At 37.2% G+C, this 27,753-nt stretch overlaps 1 protein-coding gene across 3 annotated transcripts in view; it reads right to left on the bottom strand.

The window, feature by feature from the left end:
* Positions 1–4,992: 4,992 nt before the first annotated feature.
* SEC24B (SEC24 homolog B, COPII coat complex component) overlaps positions 4,993–27,753 on the bottom strand; it is a 47,531-nt gene continuing 24,770 nt past the window's right edge. For 2 of the 3 annotated variants that reach the window (XM_065633959.1, XM_065633961.1), the window contains 17 exons: positions 27,089–27,191; positions 24,769–24,895; positions 24,020–24,129; positions 22,942–23,054; positions 21,382–21,500; positions 20,980–21,035; positions 20,457–20,663; positions 19,691–19,814; positions 18,892–19,050; positions 18,255–18,428; positions 17,494–17,604; positions 14,881–15,056; positions 13,506–13,643; positions 11,317–11,421; positions 10,017–10,109; positions 8,501–8,604; positions 4,993–7,320 (listed from right to left, as the gene is read on the bottom strand). In XM_065633959.1, the coding sequence (XP_065490031.1) occupies positions 7,206–7,320; positions 8,501–8,604; positions 10,017–10,109; positions 11,317–11,421; positions 13,506–13,643; positions 14,881–15,056; positions 17,494–17,604; positions 18,255–18,428; positions 18,892–19,050; positions 19,691–19,814; positions 20,457–20,663; positions 20,980–21,035; positions 21,382–21,500; positions 22,942–23,054; positions 24,020–24,129; positions 24,769–24,895; positions 27,089–27,191 (2,134 nt within the window). In that variant the 3' untranslated portion in view covers positions 4,993–7,205. Of the gene's footprint in view, positions 7,321–8,500; positions 8,605–10,016; positions 10,110–11,316; positions 11,422–13,505; positions 13,644–14,880; positions 15,057–17,493; positions 17,605–18,254; positions 18,429–18,891; positions 19,051–19,690; positions 19,815–20,456; positions 20,664–20,979; positions 21,036–21,381; positions 21,501–22,941; positions 23,055–24,000; positions 24,130–24,768; positions 24,896–27,088; positions 27,192–27,753 lie in introns of all 3 variants that reach the window. The other variant, XM_065633960.1, reaches the window with a different exon arrangement.

The following is a 27,753-nucleotide window of genomic DNA, read 5'->3' as shown; positions in this document are numbered from 1 at the left end:
TCAAATGTACTGAAAAGACCGCGGAATCAAGGTGAAAGAGCGGCACTGTGTGCTGGTTTGACTGAAAATGGGTTAAATTTCTTCATGCAGTTAGAAAACTTTCTTTTCCTTAGCTACCACACTTATTATTTGGACTTAGTTTGAGAACAAGAGATAACACCCTGGGACAGAGTGAATGCTTTTAATTGCTCTGGTCTGAGAGCCAAGGACACTCTGAGCTCTGCCCACAGGTGTGAGGCAGCGAGGAAGAGGGGCATGGATGGGGCAGGGCTTGGCTGACACCCAGCCTGAGCAATAAGAGTATTCCAGCCCATTAGCATCATGCTTCATATTTAAGAAGAGTCGGGACCCTCTGGGCTTCTCTTCTGCTTTTCCTCACTCTTGCTTCCTCTGGGGCGCAGCCAGGGGAGTTTGGATCGAGAGTTTTAGTTCAGCTTTTTGCTGCTTTGCAGAGGCCTCTGAGCCTTTCTGACTTTTTCCTCTTTTTCCTCTCTTTGGGACGAGGTGCTGTTTCCTGGAACCGGCTGCTCAGCATGTTCATGAGGAATTACCTTAAGTATCTTTTATTTCTGTTTTATATATATTTACTAGTAGTATATCAATATTTTGTTATTTTATTAAACTGTGTTTATCTCAATCCAAGTTTCTCCCTTCCCTTTTGATTCTCTCCCCTATTTAGGGGGTGAGTTGGGGGAGTGAGCGGCTATCGTGGTTGTATTGCTGAAAAAAAGAAATACTTTACACTCCAAAACCTCCACATAGCAATAATAAATGCCTCCTTAAACAAGCACAAACATTCATTATACCAGAGGAAACCATGCACACCTACATTCAAAGGTTCTGTTTGTTTCTGTTCAGTCATTTCACTGTAGTCATTAACACCAGAGCTGAGCACAAACTCTGAGTCACAACCATATTTATTCTACAAATTCCAACAGCCTGTTCTATGCAAATACTCGGGGACCTGTGCATCCACTCAACCCTGCTCCCTTCCCAGGAAATCATACTCCACTGACCTGTTCTGCAGAGCACGTTTGTGCAAAGGGGTTTCTGGCAATATTCTTTGTCTGGGTAACCGTTCTCCTTCCCTTCGAGGTGACGTCCTGTTGTCTGTCCTGTTATTGTTTCAGGGTAAGGAAGAAAGACGGCCAGGAACATGACAACTTGTTGGCTTCTAAGCTGTTTTACATATGATTCACGTAAAATTCACAAGTTAAAGCTGAAGGACATTCCTAGAGGTCCTTACTCTTGCTTCAGTAAGGAGCTTTGGAAACTACCATTGAGAAGGGAATATAGTTCACAGGTTTTGCTTCTGTTTTTCTGTTTCATTTCTTAAACTTCTGTAGGAAGCCATATAACAGAACTTATTTTTTTAAAACACACTTAGTTGAGGACCCAGGTAATACTGTTAACAAAGTTCACTGTAACAAGAAATTAGGATGAAAAAAGAAGAGTAAGAAAGGGAAAAGGCCGGTGATATCCACCTTCACATGAATCAGTTCATGCGACACCATTTGCGATACCTTGCATAGCACCAGGCACCCTATCTCAACTACAGCCTTGGGCGGTGTGTGAGAAGACAGATGAACACCATCAAAAATTTAAACATACCGAGAAACTGAAAAGCCTTCGAAAGCAAATTAAGGAGAGGACATGATAACTACATACCAAAGAAAGAAGGGTACAGAGCAGTTTGTCAGGCAGAGACACAACTCGGGGCAGGACAACCTGCTCTCTACAGATTCCTCACGTTTCACCCCGGACCATCTAGTCAATTGGAAAGGAGACAGGATGCCTGAGCAGGTCGTGGGCAGCATCGTTGGATGATCTGGCTGCAGTTTGGCAGTGAGGGAGCAGCTGACGGAGCTGTCGCCGCTCTCAGGGCCACGTTCCTCCTGCAGAGCCCGTCCGTCCGTCCATCCGCGCCCCCAGGAGCCCCACGCACGGCTGCAGAGGCACTTTCCACTTTTTCCAGGAACTTCCAACTTTCAAAATATGTGTTAGGAAGGCTGAAAGATTTCCTGCTTGTTCTCTAAGAATAAGTTACGCTTCTGTGTAAATAAAAGTACTTTTGGTATGAGAAGTTAGAAATCATAGTTTGGATGGGGGAAAAGGGGAAGCTTGGAAACTCAAATAGCTTTTTATTTCGAATAAACATATAAGAAATACAGGCATTTCGGAAGAAATTGCTAGACTTTCAAAGCACCCATCTTTCAGAAGCTGTGCAGCCGCTCAGCAGGCTGGATGAAGACACTGAGCACACGTCGCAGCGGCTCCAGCTCTGCTGTCACTCCTGGCTCCTCCTGAGCTCCACTGCGGAGAATTCAGCCGCCAGAGAAAAGCAGAAAGCATGCCTTACCTACAGATGACTCTACAGATGGCTGCTACACGTTATTCTTTTTTCTTTGCTTCTGCGTTAGGTCATCAGGTAATTTTTAGTACCATCTTGTATTCATCAGAGCTGAGATTTACAGCCTGTAGGTTTGTTTTTTTTTTTTAAAGCATTATCTACAGAAGTTATTAACAAAAGACAGTCTTTTCCTGAATGTGATTTCCCCCCCCTCAACGGTGTTCTAACATTAAAATAAATTTTGTTATTTTTTTTAAACATCTTTTCAAACAATTGAGAAGAATAACATTTCCTATGGCTAGCAGATTACCAAGATAGTTAATTATCACCAACTCTTTCTCTTGCTCGAGGATTCTTGTGCCAATAAACACTCAAATCACATGAAGCCTCAGTGACTCACAAGCAGAGACGTTCTACTCACCTTGATAAACACAAGCAATCTTATACTACTTGCTAACCAAGCAGCACTTCCTTACAACGCTCCTGACCCTTTCGAAACTGTCACTTTTCTTTTAACGGTGACACAATTAAGGGTGTAACTGGAGATCTGTATGTGCTGATGTCTCTAGGGTAGCGTTAACAGCTGAAAAGATCAAATACGACCCACATATGTAGCTTTAAGAAAAATATAAACCAGAAAATCATAAAGGTAAGGAGATGTAAGAAAACAAGATTAAAAACTCATTCTCCTTTATCAACCCCTCTCCCCTTTTTAAAAATAGGATCTGAAATATTTCCAGGAATTCTGCCATCTCCTCTGTTTCTCTTCTGTAGAAGTGTGCAACTGCTCAAATCTTGTGCATGATTGACATTCCTAATTAGGCAGCGTCATCACTTCTGCTAACAACATTCAGAGGTAATAAGAAAAAAGTTCTGTAAAGTATCTGATGTTTTCTGTTTATCAAAATCGTAAAGGGAAAGGCATCAAAGGCCCTGCAAGTGGAATCAGTAAGAATTCAGGATTGGGGCATAAATTGAAAAATCACCTATATAAGGTGGTTATTTGAATTTCCATTGCTCTTGTGATAATCTATTTTACGTGGCACTAATCACGTGAGAATTCTCACTCAAAGCAGTAGGATTTGGATTGCCTTTGGATTTTTCATGAGAAGGCATCATCAGTAGCTTGTGAGGAAAAACAAAATGTTCAAGAGAGACTTCAAATCCCAGTTACCTGGAATAATTGTAACCACACTTTCCAGATCAGATGTGTATATCAAATAATGTCAGTTTAGGTAAAGGCGTGCAAGGCTGCTAGAAACTGGCTTTTAAAAAAATTTTAGGAACAGACAGGTAAAGAAAAATACATCAATAAATCATTACAGTCTGCCCACCCCGCCTTTAAAATTCCCAACACAACTGTACCAAAGAAATCATGTTAAATATCTGAGTCCAACAGGCATTACTATTACATTACTCTAGTCAGAACTTAACTTTCGTGATTCTGAAAGAGTGATGATATTCTACATCCTTTATGGAAAAAAAAAAAAAGAGAGAAGCAATAGTGTATGTAGACATCCCTCCGCCCCTTTTATAAACTAGCAGAAAGAATTACATAAAAGATTTAATATGTATTAAAACCTGAAGAACTGCTTTTAAACAAAAAGTCACTGAAGTAATTTTTGACATAGCAACTGACACGTATTTGGGGTATTCCATAAATTCATCCCCAGTTAGAGCCTCAGACCTCCAAACCCGCTGTTACTGAAACTGGCCACATCTGCCTGCGATCCACAGACAGCACTGAGACAAAACACACTCTAAAATTGAAATTAAAATGAGATCTTTCAGGACTCTTACATGAGTTAATACTTCGAGCTACAGAAATCAGTGACTGAGACTGTAATTATTCCCTTATAAACTCACTTCTGTCCCACACCTTGAAAATTTTGAAAAGAATTCTTAAAATGTATTTGGCCTGAAAAAAATGTAAGACTCTGCATGTAAAATTACCGAAGAGCTCTTGACTCTCAGGGTTACCAACAACTAATTATGTCTGTTTAAAAACAACAGTAACAACGAAGCCAACTTTTCAGTGTCTGTCAAAATGTACAGAAAACCAAAGCCAAACAAAAATCACCTGTAGCTGGACATCTTTTCTCCAATACCATGAACCTCTATATCAAGATTAATGAATAGGCTTATTTCTAATCAGCTTAAGAATACAACACAGAATCAAACAGTAATAATTCTCTGGGAGCTGCATCATGTGTCCTACCATCCTAAGAGCTTCCTGGACTGTAATACTACTTATTTGATAAATGAGGGACGAGATGTTGCTTTCAGAACTATAACATAGAAAGGGGCACCCACTGTCAGTATTTAAAATGCTGAGAATTGGAATTGATCCCCCCGAAGACTGACTTAGCTGGGGCTGGGAAACATTTTCAGTCCCTGACGACTAGAAATTTTCTCTGGACAGTTCAGCACTTTATTTAAAGAGATATAAACCCATGGCCCTGCTCTCTCCTCCACAGCACGACTCAGTCAGCAAAAACCTGGCTGAGCTTCACTGTGTGTCCCTGGGCAGGGACTCGGTGCTTGGTGCCAACATTGTAGGTAAAAAGGACTTCATGACACTTTTGCCATGCCTACAGATAAGCTGTTGGTCAAAACACTAAATCCTGGGATGATTCAAATCCAAGATGCTTCTGCAAGGCTGTCTTTTTAACATTTAAACTAATGATCAGTCAGAATGGAGATGTGCTCAATAATTACTAAAAAATAACTAGATGCTCTGTGCCGTGTAATAACTTTACTGAACAAACAGCTCTCAAGATGTACTTTTCATCATCTTTATATACAAAAACCATAGAAGAATAAAGCTTTAAGTAATGGTTTTACAGAAGACGTTGCAATTAATCATGGCATAGTATGTTCCCAGATATTCAATAACAAGCTTACAAGTCAGAAGCATCTATCATGAGGCATTTAAAATTGTAACATGCCCTTCTCATCTCTGCAATTACAAATGATTTTTAAGATGCCCCACTCTTCAGCAGCACTCAGCTTTCACCCAATGCAAATTAATCTACAAACAGGTCTGACTTAGGGACAACATTCAGCATTGCCGCAGACATTTATTACATGATAAATTAATTTACTAAATGGAAAGTTTCTCTTCAGCAATCTTTGGGTAACTTAAACACATTTAGTTAAGGACAACACACAGATTTAACTTATAAGGTATCTTCTCCAAACAATGAGTTTGTGCTAACATGCAGAATAACATCACTTGCAGGATTTATTTAGTGCGGCTTTTAAAGCATTTTCAAAACATGGCTAGTGCGTTTTTTTTGACTATTTGATCCAGGGGCTATGGCAGTTAAAATGCAATGTTAGCATTTTCAAGACTACTTTAACATTAAAACATAATCATACTAATAATCATTTAATTTTTTGGACTTAATTATTTCATTGTAGTCACATTTCATTAAACCAAACAAATAAACAAAGTTCAGCATAGTAAGTATGAGTGATTGTGCTTTATGAATGATTCCTAATGTGCCGCTAAAAAAAAAACCCAAAGAAACCCAAACCACCCCAACTTAACAACCAGTTAAAAAATCTGAGATAAATCTATCCAAAAGCATAAATCATTGAGTTACCAAAACATTAGCAAGAACAAGGTGTCAGAAAGATGCAAGTGTGATTACATTTTGAATTTTGACATTTTGAAGCCTTTCCTTTCATTGATAGAAGGTAATTAATTTTTACACCTCCCCCCATTTTTTTTTCCACAGCAGAAATCAAATCTTCAAGTGTGAGTGATTGATTACCCATGTTTACTCTAAATGGCTGACAACACAAGTTACAAAAACCTGGACCAAGACTACAGCAGTTTACAAAACGTAAACCAGGTTAACAGATATGCCTTTTTCAGGATAATACATAATAGTTTTAGGAACTTTATATCAATAGCTCATTTCAGACTATGCAGCGTTTTCTCCTCCCTTCCAGAGGTCTGTGAAATAAAGTGGTAAACATGTTCTCTTCAATGTTAAGTTCAGTAAGAGTTCAGTTGCAAAAAGATTATACTTGCATAAATATAAAAACACATGATAAAGCAAAATATTTTTAATTAGTAAGCCAATCATAAATAAATTCACCTAAAATTAACAGAAGCAGCAGCTGTGTTCCTTCTACATGGATGCTTGTTTTAGCATGTTTTTAATAGTCAACTTCATTGTCTAGCCTGGGACACAACAATTCATCATTGAGCACTCAACAATTCTGCACACTGAGCTAAGTCTTTTTTTTAGTTACATTTTTTACATTTTCTTTACAAATGTGATACTTATGTACATTATATATCTTATTTCTACAATTGATATACTTTACTGAAACTCTACAACTTTCACAGGGAAATTGCTGAAGTCTTTAGTAAATATGAATCACTCCTTTTAAAAAGAAATTCATATAAACAACCAACATACAGCACTGCCCTTTGACATCTCTGTTAAGAATTTGTATCTGGAAGGGCTACTATAATAAATGTAAGAAAAGAGGCTTTACCTAATTGTACATTTCGTTAAGAAATATTATCCCACACAGCTACATAAATTCACCAGCTTGCAATAAACAGAGCACCATACCGCCGCACAACTGGAAACATGTATAAACCAATTTAAAGATTACTAGTGAAACAGCTTCATCACTCCTAGCACTTTTAGACTGAAGTAAATCTGCAAAATTCTTTTTGGAAATGTCTACTTCTTTATCTGTAAAGCTTCCAAAACAGTGCTGGTCACTGTATATTGTGAAGAACAAGCAGCCACTTCCGTAAGTTCCCATATGTTTCTCTTGGCCCATGTTTCTATCTGAAGTCAGGATTTTTCTTCTATTTATTCCTTGTTCACTTACAAATCTGCTGTTGAATATTAAGTAAAAATTCATAATATGAGAAAGCTGCTTCTGTCCGATCCTCAATTAAATGCTGAAAAAATTCTGTTTTACCAGGGTTCTCATCTCTGAAAGAAGAGAGGAAGGCATTTTAGTTCAAATATGGAGCAAAAAATCCACTGTAAATTCAAGCAGAGGCAAAAGTCCTTGCTTATTGTCCTTTGAAGTCTAGATTCAGTCCAAAGATACAACAACTGCAAGTAATCTGAAGTTTAGGAAAAAAACCCTAGGATCTGCAGTACACTATCAAACAGTATCTTTTTAAAAACTGTAAAATAGTAGCAAAGTGAGGGAAACAACATTTAAAGTATTTTGTAGAAACACAAAAAAGAAAAAAAATGATTTTGTTTTAGAAGTTAACAAATATGCTGCTGGCAACGAATTCTGAAAGGGTTACATTAAATTCTGATAAACATTAAAAAAACCTGGAAAACTTACATCTCTGGTTACATGTAATTTCAATCCCCTCCCTGGCTTTTCTTATTTGGCAACAGAATAGAGAAGGTAAACATGTGCAAGACTTAGCATCCAACATTATTGCCCCAATAAAAATTCGCTGGGACACAGCAAATACTTGCTGGGGCATAGTCCTTTGTACTGGTAGAGCACAGCGTGCAGTAAAGCTCTGCTTTAAATGTAAAACGTCAGTCTTACACTTAAATATTATTTATCTGTCTGAGAAAGTCATCACACTTTCTAAAATGTGATCTCCCATCAGGCTCAGTAAACTGAGAACTCTAGAGAAGACAAATGTGAACTCAAGTACAAACATTTTATAGCACTTAAACTTCTTTAAGCAGGTCATGGCTTGAAAAGGCTCATATGTCATAAATCAACTGCTGTCCTATGGAGCTCAGTAACAACTATATGCAATTATTAAGTCATCTACAGATTATTAACCTTACTTTTTTTTTTTTAATACGTATTGCAATTATACAAGCTATACCAGAAATTCACCTGGTTAACCCCACTGATCACAAGGATATCCACTGCTTTAGTATATGCTTAACAATAAAAAAAAAAAATATGCAACTAATTCCTACCAATAAAACTATTAGTAACTGAATTTGCACTAGATTCAAAGATCCCTTTTGCTGCTAAGGGGTTTTAGATAACAGAACTATATCCACTGGAAAGAGGGTATTATGCTGTTTCTTCTGGGTCAGATATTCCCACTTTCCAGCAGTGTCAGTTAGAAACTGTAAATACAAGTTGCCAATAATTACTCAGTGTCTAACAAATACTTACTTTATTACTTGAAGAACTGGACTTAAAGGTCTACTGTCTCTAAGCCAAGATATAAAAGATCGTGTCCTTTCTGAAGAAGGTGCATCCCCTTCAGGAAGCTGTGTCTGGTTGAAGGTAATTGAAAGAAGCCGTCATTTTTATTATTACAACAATTTAAAAAAACAGATCCTGATACCTGTGACATGACCCAAGCTACAATTTCTATTATGAAATTACCAAGCATGGATTACATATACACATTTTTTCCTTCAGCTTAAAGTACAAAAGTTCAATAATATCTGTTCTGCAGGAAGCACTACAGCTTTAACTTAAACTGTCTTTTTAAGTGCAAAAGATTTCAGAAAGCAAGCTCATTTAAAAAGTTGTCTTTTCAAAATGCTGCTTTTGCAGTTTTCTTGCCTTTTCTTCCCCTGTCAATTAAGTTCCTATATGTTGCATTTCACGCCACTGAGAAGATGAACAAAACACAAAAAAGTGAAATCTGAATTGTAAGGAAATTTCAACACAAAGATTCTACTGGACTATTTGGTTGGGGAATGAGCTGAAAAAATAGAATTAAAAAAAACTTGAGCCATTCGCTGAGCTAAATATACCAACTCTTAGGCCAATACACCCTTTTAAGACAACATGACATAAAAGAATTGATTACAGATTTAAAAGTAGTTCCATTGCTACCTTTGTAGTAAATGAATGGAGGACATAATTTAAAAGCAAAGATAACTTCTATTTATGTTAGTTTTTTCTTTCATTTTCTCTATAACACATGCTATATAATCATTGAAAATAAGTCATCCTTCTTCTATCCAAGTTTTCCCTGAAAACTGTCAACCACTACTACCACCAGCCAACCAGAGGAGACAGTTTTAAATTGCTCATACAAGCAAAATACAGAACTCTGAACACGCAGTCCAATTTTACAGTCGTCTCAAAGCTCACCACTACTCTTACCTGTTCTTACAATTACCACTTGTCACTTTTCCCCTTCATATGATGCAAGATTTATAAGCAGAAAATTTATTTAACATGGACTCAGACTTGGAAGCTGAGGAAAACTTAACTCTTATCCTTTACTTATAGGCTTATCACTTCATACTGTAGACTTGGTATCTCACACCAGGTTCAGAGAACATAAGGCTTCTGAAAACCATGCTATCAATAAAATAACTCTTAGGAATTAACACACCTGAATAGATAACTTCGTATTAATTCTAGGAAATTCCATCCTGTTCTTGTGAGCCCACATGTATTTCCATAAAAATAATAAAAGCAGTAACAGCATAGAACAATTTTTTGGTATTCTATGAATGTCAAAATCTACATGTTTACATTCCTTGAAAACATTTGACAGCATCTACCTGTCTCCTATGAAGCTGGCAAGAGATTAGAAGGTATCCAATAAAAACTCTCTAATTCATTGTTACATGACAAAAAACCCCCCAAAAATGCAGGAAAAATAGATTAAGTGTAGGTTCCAAACGTAAGCACTATACAGCACACAGCTCATTAAAACGCCTACCATTTTCTGTGGTACTGACGCATAGTCTGGGTATCCAAGGACATCTTTTATGAAGTTGTTATCACAGTTTTTTCCAATCCAAATGTAAAAAGTCTGCAAGATATCAGAACCAGTTTTAGTAGAGGCCTTGCATACACTTTAGAGAAAAAGACAAGTGGTGAAGTAATTGGAATAACACCTTTCATGCAAATGTATCACTCAAGAGCTTCAATTAAAATTCATTTATGCATCTCTATGTTTATTATTCATAAATTTACTAATTAATACATTTGCAGCATTTGGAATAAGATCATTAAATGTCAAAATAATATAGGTAGAGTGCAAATACTGAAAGAACGAGGATGCAGGATGCATCTATGTTGGAACAGTTAATGCACTAACTTCCCATGTTACCTCCTAAGTGAAAAGACAAAAATTTTATAGTCACACCACCGTATCTGTTACTGCACACTGACCTCCCAATCTAAACAAGTCACAGTAAAGCATCCGTTATCAAAACACACCAAAAGTAATCATTTCAGACATCTGGAGACCGAAGCTAGTCTGACAGTCACACTCAGCCCCTGAACTCATACGAGGTTTAAAGCCATTTCTAGACTGTCATTAGAGTACTAGAATGTTTTATCACATTATTCGAGCAGCATAATGCTTTACCCAATTAAGTGTGTTTTAATGTAACTTCTACGATTAACTTAAACTTCACACCCAGCTACCTTGCTCTTCCAGCTCTTACATCACGCAAGCCACAAATCACAAACCCAGTTATATTTGTGTGTAGCTGAGAAGGCTCCCGCCTCAATGAAAAGTGCTGTTAGAGGGATTGTAGGACATACAGTTTAATAACTACTAAGAGAAATTCTTGAAAATGGAAATCCATTATTTCCAGGAAAAAAACCCAACCAACCAAAACAAAAAACCCCACAAACAAACAAAAAACAAAAACAAAAGAAAACTTGGTATATTCTGATCAGTCTAGCATGAAAAAATTAACCTCTGAAGCCTTAACATGCAACCTCAATTAAAGATACTCCTCTGATCAAAATATGAAAGCCTTTCACTGGAACACAGATTACTGCCAGGTGGCTTGGAATGCTGATTCACTACACTGTTATTGTTAAGAGTTGAGCGCTTTTAATAATTCAGCATGCCGTCTGTTTTAAATTTAAAAAAGGGGAATATGCGCTTTTAATAATTCAGCATGCCTTTTTTTAATTTAAAAAAAAGGTAATGTGCTCTTTTAATAATTCAGCATGCTTTTTTTTTAATTAAAAAAAAGGAATGTGCGAAACCGGTAACTTACTGAACCACAATCCATAAGAAAAGCTCCTTCTCTCGTCAACTTCTCTGCAGACAACTTCTGAAGAGGTGGCTGAGGAACAACTCTGTCATTTACATGTATTGTACTCTGTAACAAAAAACAATACTCAATAACACTAGAATATAAATCAATCATATTTTTAAATCTTAATCAGGTAAAATAAACCAGCAAAAACCACTGTTAATCTCTAGAAAACCTGAGGATTCTAATGTAACAAAATGCAGTGTTAAACCTAAAATGATAACGTACATCAAACAATTCTAGAGTATTACTTAACCTAAAAGCTAATTTATTACCTAAAAAGAACAACATAAGTTCATTTAAGTTGTTTATGTAAAATTTCTCATGCCAGAGATGCCAAACTTTCAAAGAAATTCTAGTTTCTATACTTAAAATTTTCTGTAACTTCCACACATTTTTAAGTGCATTCCACTTCACTAGAAATGTTGTAGGAGCAGAAAAATGTCCTACTCTACTCCCTATACGGGAGTAATATAGCTATTTTACTGCAGCCAAGTAACAGAAAGTTTCTTGATTGAACATCCTGCCTGAAGTGACACATGGGTTTGTCCTCAGAGCACTACAAATGATCCGATCCAACAATCTGGCTGTTACCAATAGCACTATTAAAAAAATAACAGCCCCCACTGCTTCCTCCCCAGCAATAAAAACAAAACAAAAATAAAGAAAAACCCTGACTCCCCAGCATTTTCAGACTAAAGCTGTTTCCCCCTCCAATACAAAAATATGCTGAATATCTATTAGGAATATGTGAAGCATTCTGCAAATCATGTAGGGAAAAAATAGCCTAGAGAGCAAGTACATCTCCATATGAGGAAAGATCACTATTTTAAAAATTCCGCATTATAATGCAATAGATTAGAAGCTTTTGGGGATTTAGACATACAACTGAATGTCACTTGCGAAAGTTCTAGGCTTTAGTCAGTGCTCTCAAGAATCCAGTGTTAAGAAAAAAGAAAACCAGCAAAAACATTTCAAAGAACCTGTAATATATATCATCTTTCTTAAGAACCAAGAAATTTAAGATTTAAAATGTAGTTTGTCCATTAATTTCAGTAAGCCAAACTAAGCCTTATTTTCTGCATTATTCTACTAGAAATAACTGAAATCCTTTGCTAATAAAACCGGATTCTCAAAGAGACTCATGGTTCTTTACAGCACTTACACACTGAAAAATGTTTCAGTACAAGTTCCACAAAAAACTTAACAAGGTTAGTTGAAGAAATTGGCCTCTCAAATACTGGTTGGGGGGGAAGGGAAGTATAAAAAGACAAACTAATCAATTCCACTGACGAACACTGAGTTTAGACTCATCTATGCAAGTTTATGAACTACTTTTCAAAGTACTTTTTTTTCAAGAAACTTTGAGACTATAAGTAGCTATAACTAGCTCACAGGTTGTGCTGAACAATACCAACTGCCAGAGAAACTGCTCAAGTTACCATATAATTCTGTATGACACTTCAAAACAAACTCCTACACATACTTTTCCAAAGCCAGTGTTAGGGCAGCATAGGACTAACGAGCTCATAAAAACTTAAAAAAAACCCCCAAACAACTACGACCCTAAATAAATTCTTGCCTTACTTCTTACTATTAAAAAGCACATCCATTTCCTAGGCTAACTCTGTAAAAGGCAAACTAATAAAAACTGGTTTCATAATTGAAGTACCTCCTCAGTCTGATCACGACCATGTAGAAGTACAATTCTATTTCATCCACATCAGCCTGAGGAATCCACTGGAAATTTATTGCAGGCAACTCAATCTAGTTTCAATATACAAAACCTAGAATCCTCCACCAAATCTATTTCACCCATTTCCCCCAGACAGTTGTAAAACACAAAACCACACTGGAAATGTTTCCGATGCATACAATCGTCCCTGCTTGCTTTGTACAAAAGAAAAACGTGGAATTATTGTGGTCGATGAAACAAGGTGAAGTAAAACCACAGTCCTGCTGATAAAACACTACTGTACTTGCAACTCAAAACTTGAAATACATGTTTTTCTTGACTTTTTTTGTAACTTATGGAAAATGCTCAGTTTACCTTACAATAACAGCTGGTCATTAAATTATTGCAGCACAACGTCAGGTTGCACAGACCATCAAAACCAGAAAAATGTTATAAAACAGGCTTCATACATCACCTCATCAATCAACTTATCTATTCTGTACAAGTTGGGATGTATCATTTTCATCAAATGAATGAGAGGCTGGCTCTTCATCTGGCACATTGCATAGACGCGATCATCCAAGCGTGTACTCATGCCTGTTCTAAATGCTTTCTGTAAGAGAACGGTCTTGTTACTCAAATCCTATATTTTACATCACATCTAAAAAGCTGTATTTCAGATTTTTTGAAAGTGTCAAGCAAAGATGGCAAAGCTTTTGTAAAGAAATCTCTCTTATTGAGATGCATTAGAATCTTAATCAAATACAACTTGAGTAAAATACCTTTTAAAACTTAATTCCTTCTACCTCCGTATTGATGAAGAAGAATTAAAAAAAAATTCCCTCTACTTCGTGTTAAACTTGTATGTGACTGGGCTGGCATTTCTCATTTTTATTCTTGACAAACATTACTGGTCTGTGAAACTCACCAATGCAAGATCCCACAGGAAAATACAAGCCTAGCAGAGCTCGAAGGAGATACCACTGTGGATAAGATTAAGCCTGATTTTATATTAGTAAGACTTAAACATTAAGGAAAAGCTTTGGAAAGAAAATATACTTCGATGTTTTATAGCAGAAACCAGGCTCCCATAGGACAAAATTTATTTTTTAACTCTCCTTCCTATCGGATTTTTCAGATCTCCTTTAGAAGCAATTGGTAAACAATTGCTGTTAGAAGCAACACAATGGAGTAGGCACCATATTCAGATTCAGTGGAGAATATTCCTCTAACAGAAGTTCATATTCACTTCTAGAACAAAGTCCTCTTCTCCGTGGCTGCCATAAGCATTTTGGTTTCTCTATATCCCAATCTTTTTTATTATTGTTAACAAAGACAATAAAAAAACCCCACAACCCTAAACAACTGGTTTCTCAACCACTTCTGTTTTTCACACAGATCCTCTTGATAACAAATGGTCTGTTTTTTCTCCACCATTAATTGCATTACTTGCACAAGTAAACAAAGACCTAATCAGTATATTAGAGACTGCAGTAATCACTAAGCCAAAGAAAGTAAATGAGTACGATTTGATTTCTTACCAAACTTAAATAAAATTTTATTCGTGATAAGAAAATGAAGAACTGTCAGACATGAAAATCTTGAAGCTATGAGATTTATTCATAACAAAAACCTGCAGTATGCCATCTTTTTATTTTTTAAGTATGATGTTTGATAATATAAAGGTATTAAAAATATCAAAAAGTTGTAACTGCTTCTATGTGAACTTTATATCACTTTAGTTTCTGTAATAGATTTTATTGTATCTCCATGGAAATTCCTTTTCCTTCTTGATACTTTAAAGTACAAAGTCTATGCATTGAAATATTAATCCACTAGATTATACATACCTGTTTGAGAAGGGCCAAAATATACAGTGGAAACAGCTTGAGGGAATTTGGCGCTACCAGCACGGACTGCTGCAGATTTGAGGCAGTTGACATGTACGCTGCCAAGGAGTCGACCACGGCGTTAACTAAGGCATCTCTTGCATCCGCAAGACTGGACGAAACTGAGCGATCCACAGCTGTTGGGTTAGAAGGATACAACGAGTTACTAGATGTGGCCCCATTCATTCCCTTGAATTTGAAAGTATTAGTTGTGCTTCTGGATGATGTTTTAAGATTTTTTAAGAAACCCACACCTATGGTCGTAACTTTTTTTAGGAGTAAATGAGATGATTGCCCATACAGAAACTCACTTTCATGATGCCTAAAAAATACAGCGTGGCTGATCTCCACTCCCTAGTTCCCCACTCTTGGAGAATTTAAAGAATTGTTTAAAGCTGTGGTACATACTCAAGACTTAGGCTGGTGCAAAATGAATTGTGGTTTTTGCATTGTTTAAATTTGCCGTTTGATAGTGGAATACATTCTTATATGTGGTTATGTTATACACCCTTCCAAAGTGCTTTTCTCACTTTGTTTTTTTTTTTTGCTAATCACTTATTACTTGCTGTTTCTTTTATATTTATTTTAGGCTATGGAAGTCATGTTAGACAAAAATCAAATCTGAGCGATTTTCTTATTCAAGTTCAAAATGGGTTGTAAAGCAACGGAGACAATCACAACATCAACAACACATTTGGCCCACGAACTGCTAAGGAATGTACAGTGCAGTGGTGGGTCAAGAAGTTTTGCAAAGGAGACGAGAGCCTTGAAGATAAGGAGTGTAGCAGCAGCCATCGGAAGTTGACAGTGAGAACCAATTGAGAACAACCATCGAAGCTGATCCTCTTACAGCTACACAAGAAATTGCTGAAGAACTCAACGTTGACCATTCTACGGTCATTCAGCGTTTGAAGCAAATTGGAAAGGTGAAAAAGCTCGATCAGTGGGTGCCTCATGAGCTGACCAAAACCAAAAAAATTGTCGTTTTGAAGCGTAGTCTTCTCTTATTCTATGTAACAACAATGAACCCATTTCTCGATTGGATTGTGATGTGCGACAAAAAGTGGATTTTATATGACAACTGGCGACAACCAGCTCAGTGGTTGGACTGAGAAGAACCCCCGAAACACTTCCCAAAGCCAAACTTGCACCAAAAAACCATCATGGTCACTGTTTGGTGGTCTGCTGCCACACTGATCCACTACAGCTTTCTCAATCCCGGCGACACCGTTACATCTGAAGTGCAATCAGCAAACTGATGAGATGCACTGAAAACTGCAACAACTACAGCTGGTTTTGGTCAACAGAAAGGGTCCAATTCTTCTCCACGACAACGCCCAACCACAGGTCATACAACCAACGCTTCAGAAGTTGAACTGATTGGGCTACGAAGTTTTGCCTCATCCGCCACATTCACCTCTCACCACACAACTACCACTTCTTCAAGCATCTTGAGAACATTTCACAGGGAAAATGCTTCCACAACCAGCAGGATGCCAAAAGTGCTTTCCAAGAGTTCATAGAATCCCCAAGCATGGATTTTTATGCTACAGGAATAAACAAACTTATTCCTCATTGGCAAAAATGTGCTGATTGTAATGGTTCCCATTTTGATTAATAAAGATGTGTTTGAGCCTAATTATAATGATTTAAAATTCACGGTCCAAAACCACAATTACTGTTGCACCAACCTAATAAATATAAATCCTGTTTTAAACCTTATACAAATAACTTAGCTGTTGATGAAACTCTCTGCTGTCCTACTTCCAAGATAAGATTTGCAGCAATTGTTTTTGATTTTTTTTCCCCCTCCCCCGGAAAGTTCTTGCATTATTTCAGCAGCATAATTATGATCAGTGTAAATAAAACTTCATCTCTCTCTGCTGAAAAAGGGCTGCAAATCCTTTGGTTTGAGGAAGCCACCTGCTGGACTAGATGTACATTTATGATGAGAAACAGAGGTAGTGTTTATTTCTTCTGATTTATTTCTATATTAATATATAACATAGCGTATACTAAAATGCTGCATAGACTCATACGTGTTCAGTGGTAGAGATCAGTCTCTGAAACAGCTACTTACGACCCACAGGCAGGGAAAAAGAAACCTCAACCCAAGAACAACAGGGCAGAAGCATAGAAAACTAATGCACATCTCAGATACACTGTTGTCGGCAAGTTCCCTTTTAGTCTCTGGCAACTCACTAAACTGAATCACTCTGTCTCTTAAGTAATCCTGGAATGCTAAAGTCAGCATAACTTTAACAATGATGATACAAAAATGAAGGTTTTGATCCAAGTGTGTCACAATTCTTTGTCCCTTAAAAAAACCCCCAAACAAACTGTAGAGAACAACGTAAGAATGCTCTTTTTAAAAGATCAAAGTCCAGTAAGTATTCAGACTAAGGAATATTCCAGTTGATAGTTTCGCTATAACTTTGATTTTGTCATCTTTTGTATTCTCAGGCTCCAGTGTGCTCCACTCCAACCTTTTGCTACAACATTCAGGCTTCATTCGCTACTGGCAAAATTAAGAACATACAAAAAGATATTTGAATCTTCCTGGTCCATACTCACCCATGTTTGCTAAGAGGCACACAACTGCTTGTACATCCGCTCCTGCATATACATCAGCCAGGGAACTCACTACAGGCAAGCAAAGTGTGTGCACTCGAATTCGACGTTCACCTAATAAAAATAGGTAGAAGTCATTACGCAATTATTTCCTAGTAGAAAGAGGTATACAAATTCAGTTATTACAGCGTATCTCCCCTCATCCAAGATGCGCTCATTTTGTAAAAACTTACCTGTCAGGCAATGACTGTAACACTGTTCCTGTCTCTTAACCTGTTCAAATTCTGCAACACTTCATAAAGTGTTCAACATATGAATCACCACAAGTTCAAACCGCAGTAAGTGCCTTAATCTCACAAAAGAAGTACACTGATTTCCATCCCAAAACATTGTGGCATCCTCCACAATAGAAAGTAGCTGCTATTCTTCGTGCCCACCCAATGTACCAGCAACCTGCAATCCATCACAGGTCTGTGATTTTGGACAAAGCGTGTGCCAAACATGTTATTGCTTATAACGGTATGCCTTTGAAGTAAAGGAATCTTGCTGAATCAACTCTATGTAAGATGGACATAAATTACATTTTCCCCATCAAAACAGAGTTTATAAAGACCTACATTATGTGATTAACTGTCAAGTAGGCTCACTAGCTTTGACAAGATTCTCTTAGGGTATAGAAAACAACAAAAGGCCGTGGAACTAACCATACAAACATTACGTTAGAAAAAGAAACAAAAACATTAGTGGCCACTTTGTTTATTTACCTTTGCTGGAAGTATACAAAAGAGCTGTTTGAAAACAAACCAAAGATGTGTCAGTCAGATTTTCCTCGATGGACATCTGTACTGCAAATCCAGCATCAGGATTGACATTTGCAAGGGACAACAAGTCAGTAGATCGTACAAAAAAGTTCCCGTGAAAAGTGTGTATTGAAAGACCTAGAAGCAGAGTAAATAATTCAGAGTGAGATTAAAACAGCCCGAAAAACTCCTATCAATAATTAAAACCCACAGCCCTCAAGCTATGCTTAAGAAAACAGTAAAAATACCTATAACAACTATCATGCAGAATCAATTCTGTAAACCATTACACATTTCAGCATGATCCTGTAGAGTTCATGTTCAATTTTGAACACTCCAAACTGAACGATGCCCTTACACTGCATATGTCAACTTAGTTGAAGTACGATGGTGCCATCTAAAGTAAAAAACAAATCAAACAAAAAAACCCAGATACCCAAACAGCAAAAGCTAACATAACTTATGTAAAGACAAACTAATTTAGTGTTCAGTTAAAGAGAAATAACCTGAAATCGAATGTTGCCAAAGACTAAGCACATTCAAAATGACAGTTAAGATGCTTACATCAACTCTTCTGGATGAATCAGTATTTAAAACATACCTTTCGTACATCTTATGCGCATAACTGCTTCAAATCCGATCTTTCTTGTAAGGTATCTTTTAAGGTCTTTTTGCAACTTTTCAGCCTGAGCAGGATTATGGCTACGATGGAAAGATGGATAGTAATAGATGCATCCAGCAGAATACTTGGACATGCAAGCTGTGAAGGAGGAAAACAGAGTTAATAATTAAAACCAAAATGTGAAGTCAGGACACAAAAATTGTGTCCGACCTTCTGCAAGTCACATTTGTGTTCTTCTTTTTCCTGATATGACCCACATCTGTAAGACAATGAGAACTGGCGCAGACTCAGGCCACTGAAGACAGTGACATATGTCACCCCAACACACAATTATCTAATTATACACTTACTTCAAAAAGCTTGCTACCTTTTGCAGCTAAGGCAGGAGCACATGCAGAAATATGTAATGGGTAGAGGTAAAACTAAGCGTGTGTGCAGAGACGAATCTTGGTTTAATACTGAAAGATAAGAACTCTGTTCTACCCTTATGATTAAATGTTATTAATTCCTTGTCATCTGGCTGTTTACTGTTCTTGAGCAGGAGAGTAACTTCGAGTTTCAAACTGTGAAAGCCCAGAATAAATTATCTGATACCAACAAGCCAATACTCCTGTTCTTTACTGCTATCAACTTCACAGTCAATTCCCTTGCAGCATTAGCTGCCATTTCTAAAAATGCAAGAAGATTTACATGATTTAAGAATTCCTGAAATAGTCTGTGCTTCTGAAGAAAGACAACAGTGTAGAAAGAGTGAATGCATACATTCGGTATTCCTTACCAAGAGAAGCTAAATCGGAATATTGTGAACTTAAGAGAAATAAATCCACAGCAGTCTGCTGGCCTGAGCAGTCCAGTGCCAACTTCTTATAAAAATCTGTTGCTGGACCAAGATGCTGGACCACCTTTGGTGAATAAATTATACAGGAAATAGTCAAGACAAGGATCATGCTCTCTTAAGACTTCATGGAACAAACAACATACTATTCAGCAGCAAAGTATCATAAGGAAGTTTCCTTTAAGCAATAATTTATAGGCATTTCCACCTCCAGAAATCCTTTTCCCTATGCTCCATATTCTTTAAGTTTACATTTAAAAGCAGTTATGAACCTACTTAGAAGGAAGTTTACATTCTCATACAAATAAACATCCATGTAACTATGTAACACTTAACAGATCCTGCAAACTAAAAGGCCATAAAACTAGCAAGAAATCATGTTTTATATCTACAATTTAACATATTCATACTTTGGTTCAAAACCCAGGTTGATATTAACGAAGTCAGAGATATTTGCAGCTTCTTTTGCTTGCCAAGACAGCTATGGACCAAAGGCCCAAACGATAGCTCATGCACTTTGAAACAAGTAATACTCCACATACATGTATAAGTTAGTGATCTCAAATGCACAAACATCTACATTGAATAATTAAAATTTAGTGAATTGCTATAAAATAAAACCAAGAACCGATCTGCAGAACTATGCAAGTCAGAAAGACGTGGCCAGTCCCTAGTCTTATGAGATGCATATTAAAGGAAGGTTTTGTACCTTTGTGCTTGACCTTTGATTGGGATCTTCTCTGGAATGCAAAAGCCCTGCTCCCAAAGATGGTAACTGAGTTTGAAAGACAGAAATCCGCCCACCCGTTGGAGACATCAGTTTAAACGCAGCCTGAAGAGCAGGGCCCAAGGCGCTGTGCGTTTCTCTTGTATTGGTGAACATATTTGGTAACGCGTTCAATAGATCTTTTATCAGCTGCAGAACAGATTGAAAGGCGTTTATGAGGTTTGGCAAGCATGAGGTTTTCTGCTATTTCTGAAAAGCTGTATTGCTGTAACTGAAGTGATGAACAAACAGTACTAAACATTTCAGCTTAGTTTCAACACACTAAGGAAAACAAAGTCATAATTTACAAAACTGTGATGCATCAAACAAACAACATGTAATACTTCTATAATTAAAAAGTAGCATTGGAATTACATATAATGAAAGCAGGATTAAATTCAAAGTTGAAAATGAACCTCTAATTTCAATATTTAACTCTTTAATGATATATTTTGAGCTATCATACCTCTTTGCTTTCATGGAGATTTACAAGTAAACTATCTGGTGTAGGTAGGAAAATATCTGTAGGGAGAATGGAGAAAAGCATTTTATTAAAGAAAAAAATGTGATTAAAATAGAACAAAACATATTACTGCCCACTGCTATACATACTACGAAATACAGTCTACTTTTCTGATACATATATTAGAGAGAATAATACAGTCTATACAAAGCTTGTTTTATTCAAAGCAAAATGTCATCTACTCTGCAGTTAGTGTAAGATTTTTTAAAAAAAATATATTCCCTACACATTCGATAAAATTGACCTAATAACAGAATATTTGAGAGATTCTAGCCTTTCTTCTGGGGAAAAAAAAAAACACACAGTAGTTCTCAAAAATTCAGTTTCCATTTTCTTTCTACTTACCATCAATATCTGAGACAATCAGCATCTGAGGTTGAGACAGACCTTCTTGCAAGTTGTAAAACTGAACAGTGCTGTCAAACGTTATGAACCCTATTCTTGTTCTTGAGTCTCCAGGCAGCCTGAAGCATTAAAAAATAAAGTATTAACCCCTAAATTTCTCTATCAAGACATATACATACAGCTCCGGCTGATGTTAGCAGAAACTCAGCCCATGTATAAAGGGGTAAAGAGAGAACAAAAAAAGGGAGATCTGGAACATGAATACAAGTAATTTTTCTTCAGTATTTTCTGAAGAGCTGGGATAATGACACAGTTTACAAGACTAAAGGTTACAGATAAGCTCTCACTCATACATTGATGTTTTGTTCCAAGAGAGAATTTCCTAGGTTCATTTAAACATTACACTGACACATGAAAGAAGGCAGTCAGCCTTCTCAGCTCTTCAATAGAAAATTGCACATTCTACTCTTTCATAATTCAAAACCCCCATTTACTGATGTAGTTACAGAGTACGTACAGCTCTATACCAACACCCAGTGTCTCTACAATGCAACATACTTATTTCTTATGCGGACCATATTCCTATGCATGGCATTAAAAATCCAAAAAGAAAAACTAAATGGAATTCCTCAAAATATAAACCACCATCAAATGCTGAACACCATGATGGTGAGCAAAAGCAATAGAGGCAAATACTGTTTTTACCATCTGGGTATATAAATTAACTGGATGTACTGATTTTTCTACAGACTTTGCATGGGGTTTTATGAATTTTCCTAAACCAATTTAGCATGTTCCTGAGACTCTGAACAAAATATCTGTAAAGATCTGAACAAAGAAAGACTAAACCAACAAATGTTACGTGAAGAATTTTACTGTATACGTTGTTGTCTATCAGAATTTAAAATCGAGTTTCCCAAAAAAACCCTGTAGAAAACTGTTTTCAGAGCAAGGCCTTTACAGGATGCATATTGGTTTTCAAAAGATATGAACATAGTGAAGTTTATCCTCCCTCAAAAAGCACCACCACCAATCCCATCCGTGCTGTCCCAGTGCAAAAATGAGAACAGACAGAAAGCAGCACAGTCAAATCAGGGTAACTGTGATCTAAAAATGCCAAACTGACAACACAATTCACCTGGGCAGCCTCATAGTAGTGGTTACAACATCTACTACACAGCACCTCAACCGTTTCAGCACAAAAAGCAGCCAATTTAATTTCTCTAATTTAGTTATTTTTGTTGGTTTTGGCAGGGGGAAAGCGCCCTTTATAGATATTTGTAGAATCAATATGTTGTTAGAAGTTACAGCTAAATATTCTTTATAGATAAATAACTAAACTATTTGCAGATACACCTTTAATCACATGCAGGAAAATAACTCTCAACATGTAAATTGCTCCAACAGCTGGGTTTTTAAAATTTTTTTGGGGAGGGGGGTGGTGGTTTTTCTTTTAGAGACAGAATGTTTAAACACTATGCAAGTCTTCTGCAAGCCTGTAGGTCAGTTTTGTTCATAATAACACATTAGCTAACTTGAAAAGGTTAATTATATTCTTACTTGTCTAGGTTTTCCAGCAATGACTGGCACAGTATTGTCAAATATCCAGCCTCCACTGCATTATGAGACACATCTAAAACAAATAAATATACCGCAGGCTGAGGAGGACGAAGCTACAAAGTAAAAAATAAAAATAAAAAATGTTCAAAAATCATATTTGAAAAAATGTTAAAAATGATTAATTATTAGAAACGGCAGTGGGAGAAGGGAATACTTAGAAAAACGCAGAATATACATTATGCAATAAAACTGATTTCCTAACCAAGAGTCACGTGGGTAGACAACCACAATTCCCAGTGGTTATTAATTCCCATTTGTAAGCAGCATACAGTGTTACGCTTCAGAACAGCAATTCCATATTTTAGTCTCTACTTCCAACAGTAAACTCAAACATGACTCTTTGATGCCAGATAAGGAATTCGCTCTTCAAAATATGACTGTTCTTTCAGTACGTGGACAATTTGATCCATCAAATGGAGTTAAAATATTCTACCTAGATTGTTTTCCCAACTATAACAAGCTGGTTTTTTTCATTGCCAAATATCTTGGCCACAATGTTTCAATTCGAAGACAAGAGAACCATTTATTTTTGCTGTTGTTAATAATGCCATTATGAACAGGGCCTTTTCCTAGGTCTCGTTTATCTTTCTTGGAGACAAGACTATTATCACAGCAGTTGCAGGCTGACTCCTAGTTAGAAGCGTCGCGGTTACAATTACTAACTAAAAATTTGAAACTCATTCAATTATCTCATTAATTCATTACTGGTCTTTGAAAACCCCTTCAAAATGAGGGAGAAACCCAGAAACCACACTGCATCAGACTTAAACCAGACTTTGCCACATTAAACTACACTGGATGACTACACACATTGTAACTGCCTTTAACTGACAAGCCTCTGAATACCTACATTTGCCAAAACTCCAAATAAATACAAATTTTAGCTATTCTTTGGTGTTAAGAGGACTTCTACAGGAAAATTAATACACACCACTGGAGCAATACCCAATATTAATTTCAAAGGCATTTATATTAACATGCGATTGTTGTTGAAGTTACCATTGAAAACTTTTTTTACCATGTAGTCTGAGGAAGCAATGAATTCCACTGTAGAATTCTGGACCTCTGGCCGCTTGTGAGGCTCTCCGTAAGATCGTGTCAGAGGATTATACATAAATTCTTCAGGAACTGTAAGAAAAACAAAAATATATTTTTTCCACAAAAAAAGTTTATATATTTGTCAGCAAATAAAAACCATTATGACAGCTACAAGCAGACTCGTGCAGACACATTTCAATTATCACTAACGACAGAAAAAAATTCACATTAAGGATATATAAAACTAAGGAACATTTTGAGTATCCCAAGCAATACCGAAGTTAAATAACTGGAAACAAAAGAAGGTTTATTTCAAACAGCTATATATCCCCAACTTTAAAACACTAATGCAAATAAGGGCATTTCAGCACAATCACATTCAACATATATTGTTTCTCATAACCTCTAGCCTGGACTGCAGACACCATGAGCTGTCATCATGTTCCATTTGCATATTGCAGTAGCAGTCAACGGAGTGAGTTGATTTCATTATACAAGTAATCAGGATAATACGATTACATTTTTTCACCTCCCAGGAAACGGCAAAATAACCTTTTGCCGCAGGAAATGCACAGCACATCTGACTTATGATCCAGAGGTTTTAAGAAACATCTTAGGAACACTGTCATTTAATCTACATTATAATCTAAACTATCCCGTGGACTGATATGATACGAATACTTGAAAGAAGTTGTATAAATGCAGGAACCTCCTACTACAAAAACTTACCGTCATTAACTCTATAGCACAGGTTGCATTTCCACCTCCTTTGATCAATGAAAGAAACAAAAGGGTTGATGTATGTCCTGCAGGATCTGCATCTCACTATTGTGCTTGATGTTATTACTGGTAATTGCTAAAAAGAAACAATGGAAAGCTGTAACAAAGGTACATAATACATTTTATGGAAAACATTACTGTGCAGTACAGCATTTAAAAGCTTCATAAGACTAGATATTCTATCAATTTGCCTTTTATCTTTTTAGCGAATTTTCAAACAGAGTAATAATAATGCCTATTAAAAATATCCTCCCCTTTACAACCAGAAGAAATATTTAATTACTGTCTTAATCCAATATCATAAATCAAAGATGTAATAAGATTTTAATGAAATTACTTTAAATTACATAGCCACAGTAACACACCTACTATGGTAAGAGGAATTATGAAAGGACAACCTTGAGTGACTAAATACAATAGACAGCAAATCTCGCACAAAGAACACACATTATATGAATAAAAGTCATACCAGTTGTTCACCTTTCTACATAAATATAAATAAATTAGATGGAAAGGAGTTGCCTAACAGTTATCACAGAATGTTAGGGATTGGCAGGGACCTCGAAAGATCATCTAGTCCAATCCCCCTGCCAGAGCAGGAACACCTAGGTGAGGTTACACAGGAAGGCGTCCAGGCGGGTTTTGAATGTCTCCAGAGGAGAATCCACAACCCCCCTGGGCAGCCTGTTCCAGTGTTCCATCACCCTCACTGAGAAGAAGTTTCTTCTCAAAGTTAAGTGGAACCTCTTGTGTTCCACCTTGAACCCATTACCCCTTGTCTTACTGTTGGTTGTCACCAAGAAGAGCCTGGCTCCATCCTCGGGACACTCACCCTTTACATATTTATAAACATTAATGAGGTCACCCCTCAGTCTCCTCTTCTCCAAGCTAAAGAGCCCCAGCTCCCTCAGCCTTTCCTCGTAAGGGAGATGCTCCACTCCCTTCATCATCTTTGTAGCCCTGCGCTGGACTCTCTCCAGCAGTTCCCTGTCCTTCTGGAACTGAGGGGCCCAGAACTGGACACAATATTCCAGATGAGGTCTCACCAGGGCAGAGCAGAGGGGAAGGAGAACCTCTCTCAACCTACTAACCACCCCGCTTCTAATCCACCCCAGGATGCCATTGGCCTTCTTGGCCACAAGGGCACAGTGCTGGCTCATGGTCATCCTGCTGTCCACCAGGACCCCCAGGTCCCTTTCCCCTACACTGCTCTCTAATAGGTCATTCCCCAACCTATACTGGAACCTGGGGTTGTTCCTGCCCAGATGCAAGACTCTACATTTTCCCTTGTTATATTTCATTAAATTTTTCCCTGCCCAACTCTCTAGCCTGTCCAGATCTCGCTGGATGGCAGCACAGCCCTCTGGCGTGTCAGCCACTCCTCCCAGCTTGGTGTCATCAGCAAACTTGCTGATAGTACACTCAATTCCCTCATCCAAGCAGTTGATGAATATATTGAATAGTATTGGTCCCAGAACTGACCCTTGAGGCACTCCACTAGATACAGACCTCCAACCAGACTCCACCCCATTGACCACGACTCTCTGGCTTCTCTCCTTCAGCAAGTTTGCAGTCCACCTCACTACCCGATCATCCAGTCCACACTTCCTCAGTTTTGCCGTGAGGATGCTGTGGGAGACGGTGTCAAATGCTTTGCTGAAGTCAAGGTACACCACATCCACTGCTCTGCCATCGTCAATCCACCTTGTTACGTCTTCATAAAAGGCTATGAGGTTGGTCAAACACTACTTCCCCTTGGTGAAGCCATGTTGACTGTCCCTGATGACCCTCTTATCCTTGATATGTCTTAAGATGGCACCAAGGATAAGGTGTTCCATCACTTTCCCAGGGATGGAGGTGAGGCTGAACACAGGTTCAACCCTACATTGTGTTTAACTTCTATTGTCAGCACTTCTCATGCCAGTAATACATTTGAGATGAGCATCTCTTTTCAAGAGGGCACAAGTGGTTTCTGGCAGTTCTGAACCCAACACACAGAGGGGTAAATTCAGAGCTCCACGGAACACAGCCAAACGGATTTCCAACAAAAAGGAAAGTATTTTGAAGGACTTGAAGTCTTTCCCTTAGGAATTCCAATGAAGTAGCAATTTCAAGGCTTTTCCCCTCTCCTCCTCCCTAAGTAACAATTTTTTTGCTACTTCTGTTAAATTTAGGACTTACAGTGTATCATGTTTTACTGTTTGAACAAAAATAGGACAAATGTGTATATTAAACATATATACTAAAATAAAAAAGCAAGCTGCTTTACCGTTAGGTCTCTGAAGGGATGTAGCAACAAACCCAAAGGAAGCTTAGCTTTGTTTAACAAAGCCTGTGTCTGTGGAATATTTGTCAATGTACATCGAAATGAGCTGTAAGAAAATAAAAACATCACGTTGACAATGAAACATTAAAAAAAACGTTAAAAGCGTTGAGTTGCCACCTGATTTAAAAAAAAAATTGAAATTTAAGAAATCCTGTGTTTTACAAAGTTGACATAATAAAGAAAATTAATGCAGAGATTAAAAAGAGCTTCCTAAAGAAACAAACAAAAATACTCCCCCCGCTCCCCAATTTAATAGTTCAGCAATGCAAGTATACCGAAACAAGCTTGCATTGAAGAAATAAAACTGGTTTAGGTATAAAGCTCAATGTAAAATGTTGTATTTTTTATTCATTTGTGGGAAAGAACTAAAGAAGGAATACAGTATTTGCTAGTTCTCAGAAAGCAGTATCTATATAAGAAAACAGAAAATACCAAGAGAGTAAAAATATTTTCTTTTGTGTATGTAAAGTGGAGGATGGACTTAAAGCTAAATAAAGGGCAGTAAAAAAACCCCAATGCACTGATAGTGTTGTCCAAAGCGTTCCCCACCCAAGAGTGATTTCAAGACCCTCAGTTTTCTGATTTTTGTTTTCTGGTAGGACCATGCA

This window comes from Caloenas nicobarica, chromosome 4 (assembly GCF_036013445.1).
Source record: "Caloenas nicobarica isolate bCalNic1 chromosome 4, bCalNic1.hap1, whole genome shotgun sequence".
NCBI classification, from domain to species: Eukaryota; Metazoa; Chordata; class Aves; order Columbiformes; family Columbidae; genus Caloenas; species Caloenas nicobarica.
Note: the sequence above shows the minus strand (reverse complement) of the source record. Positions and strands in the feature narration are given on the sequence as shown.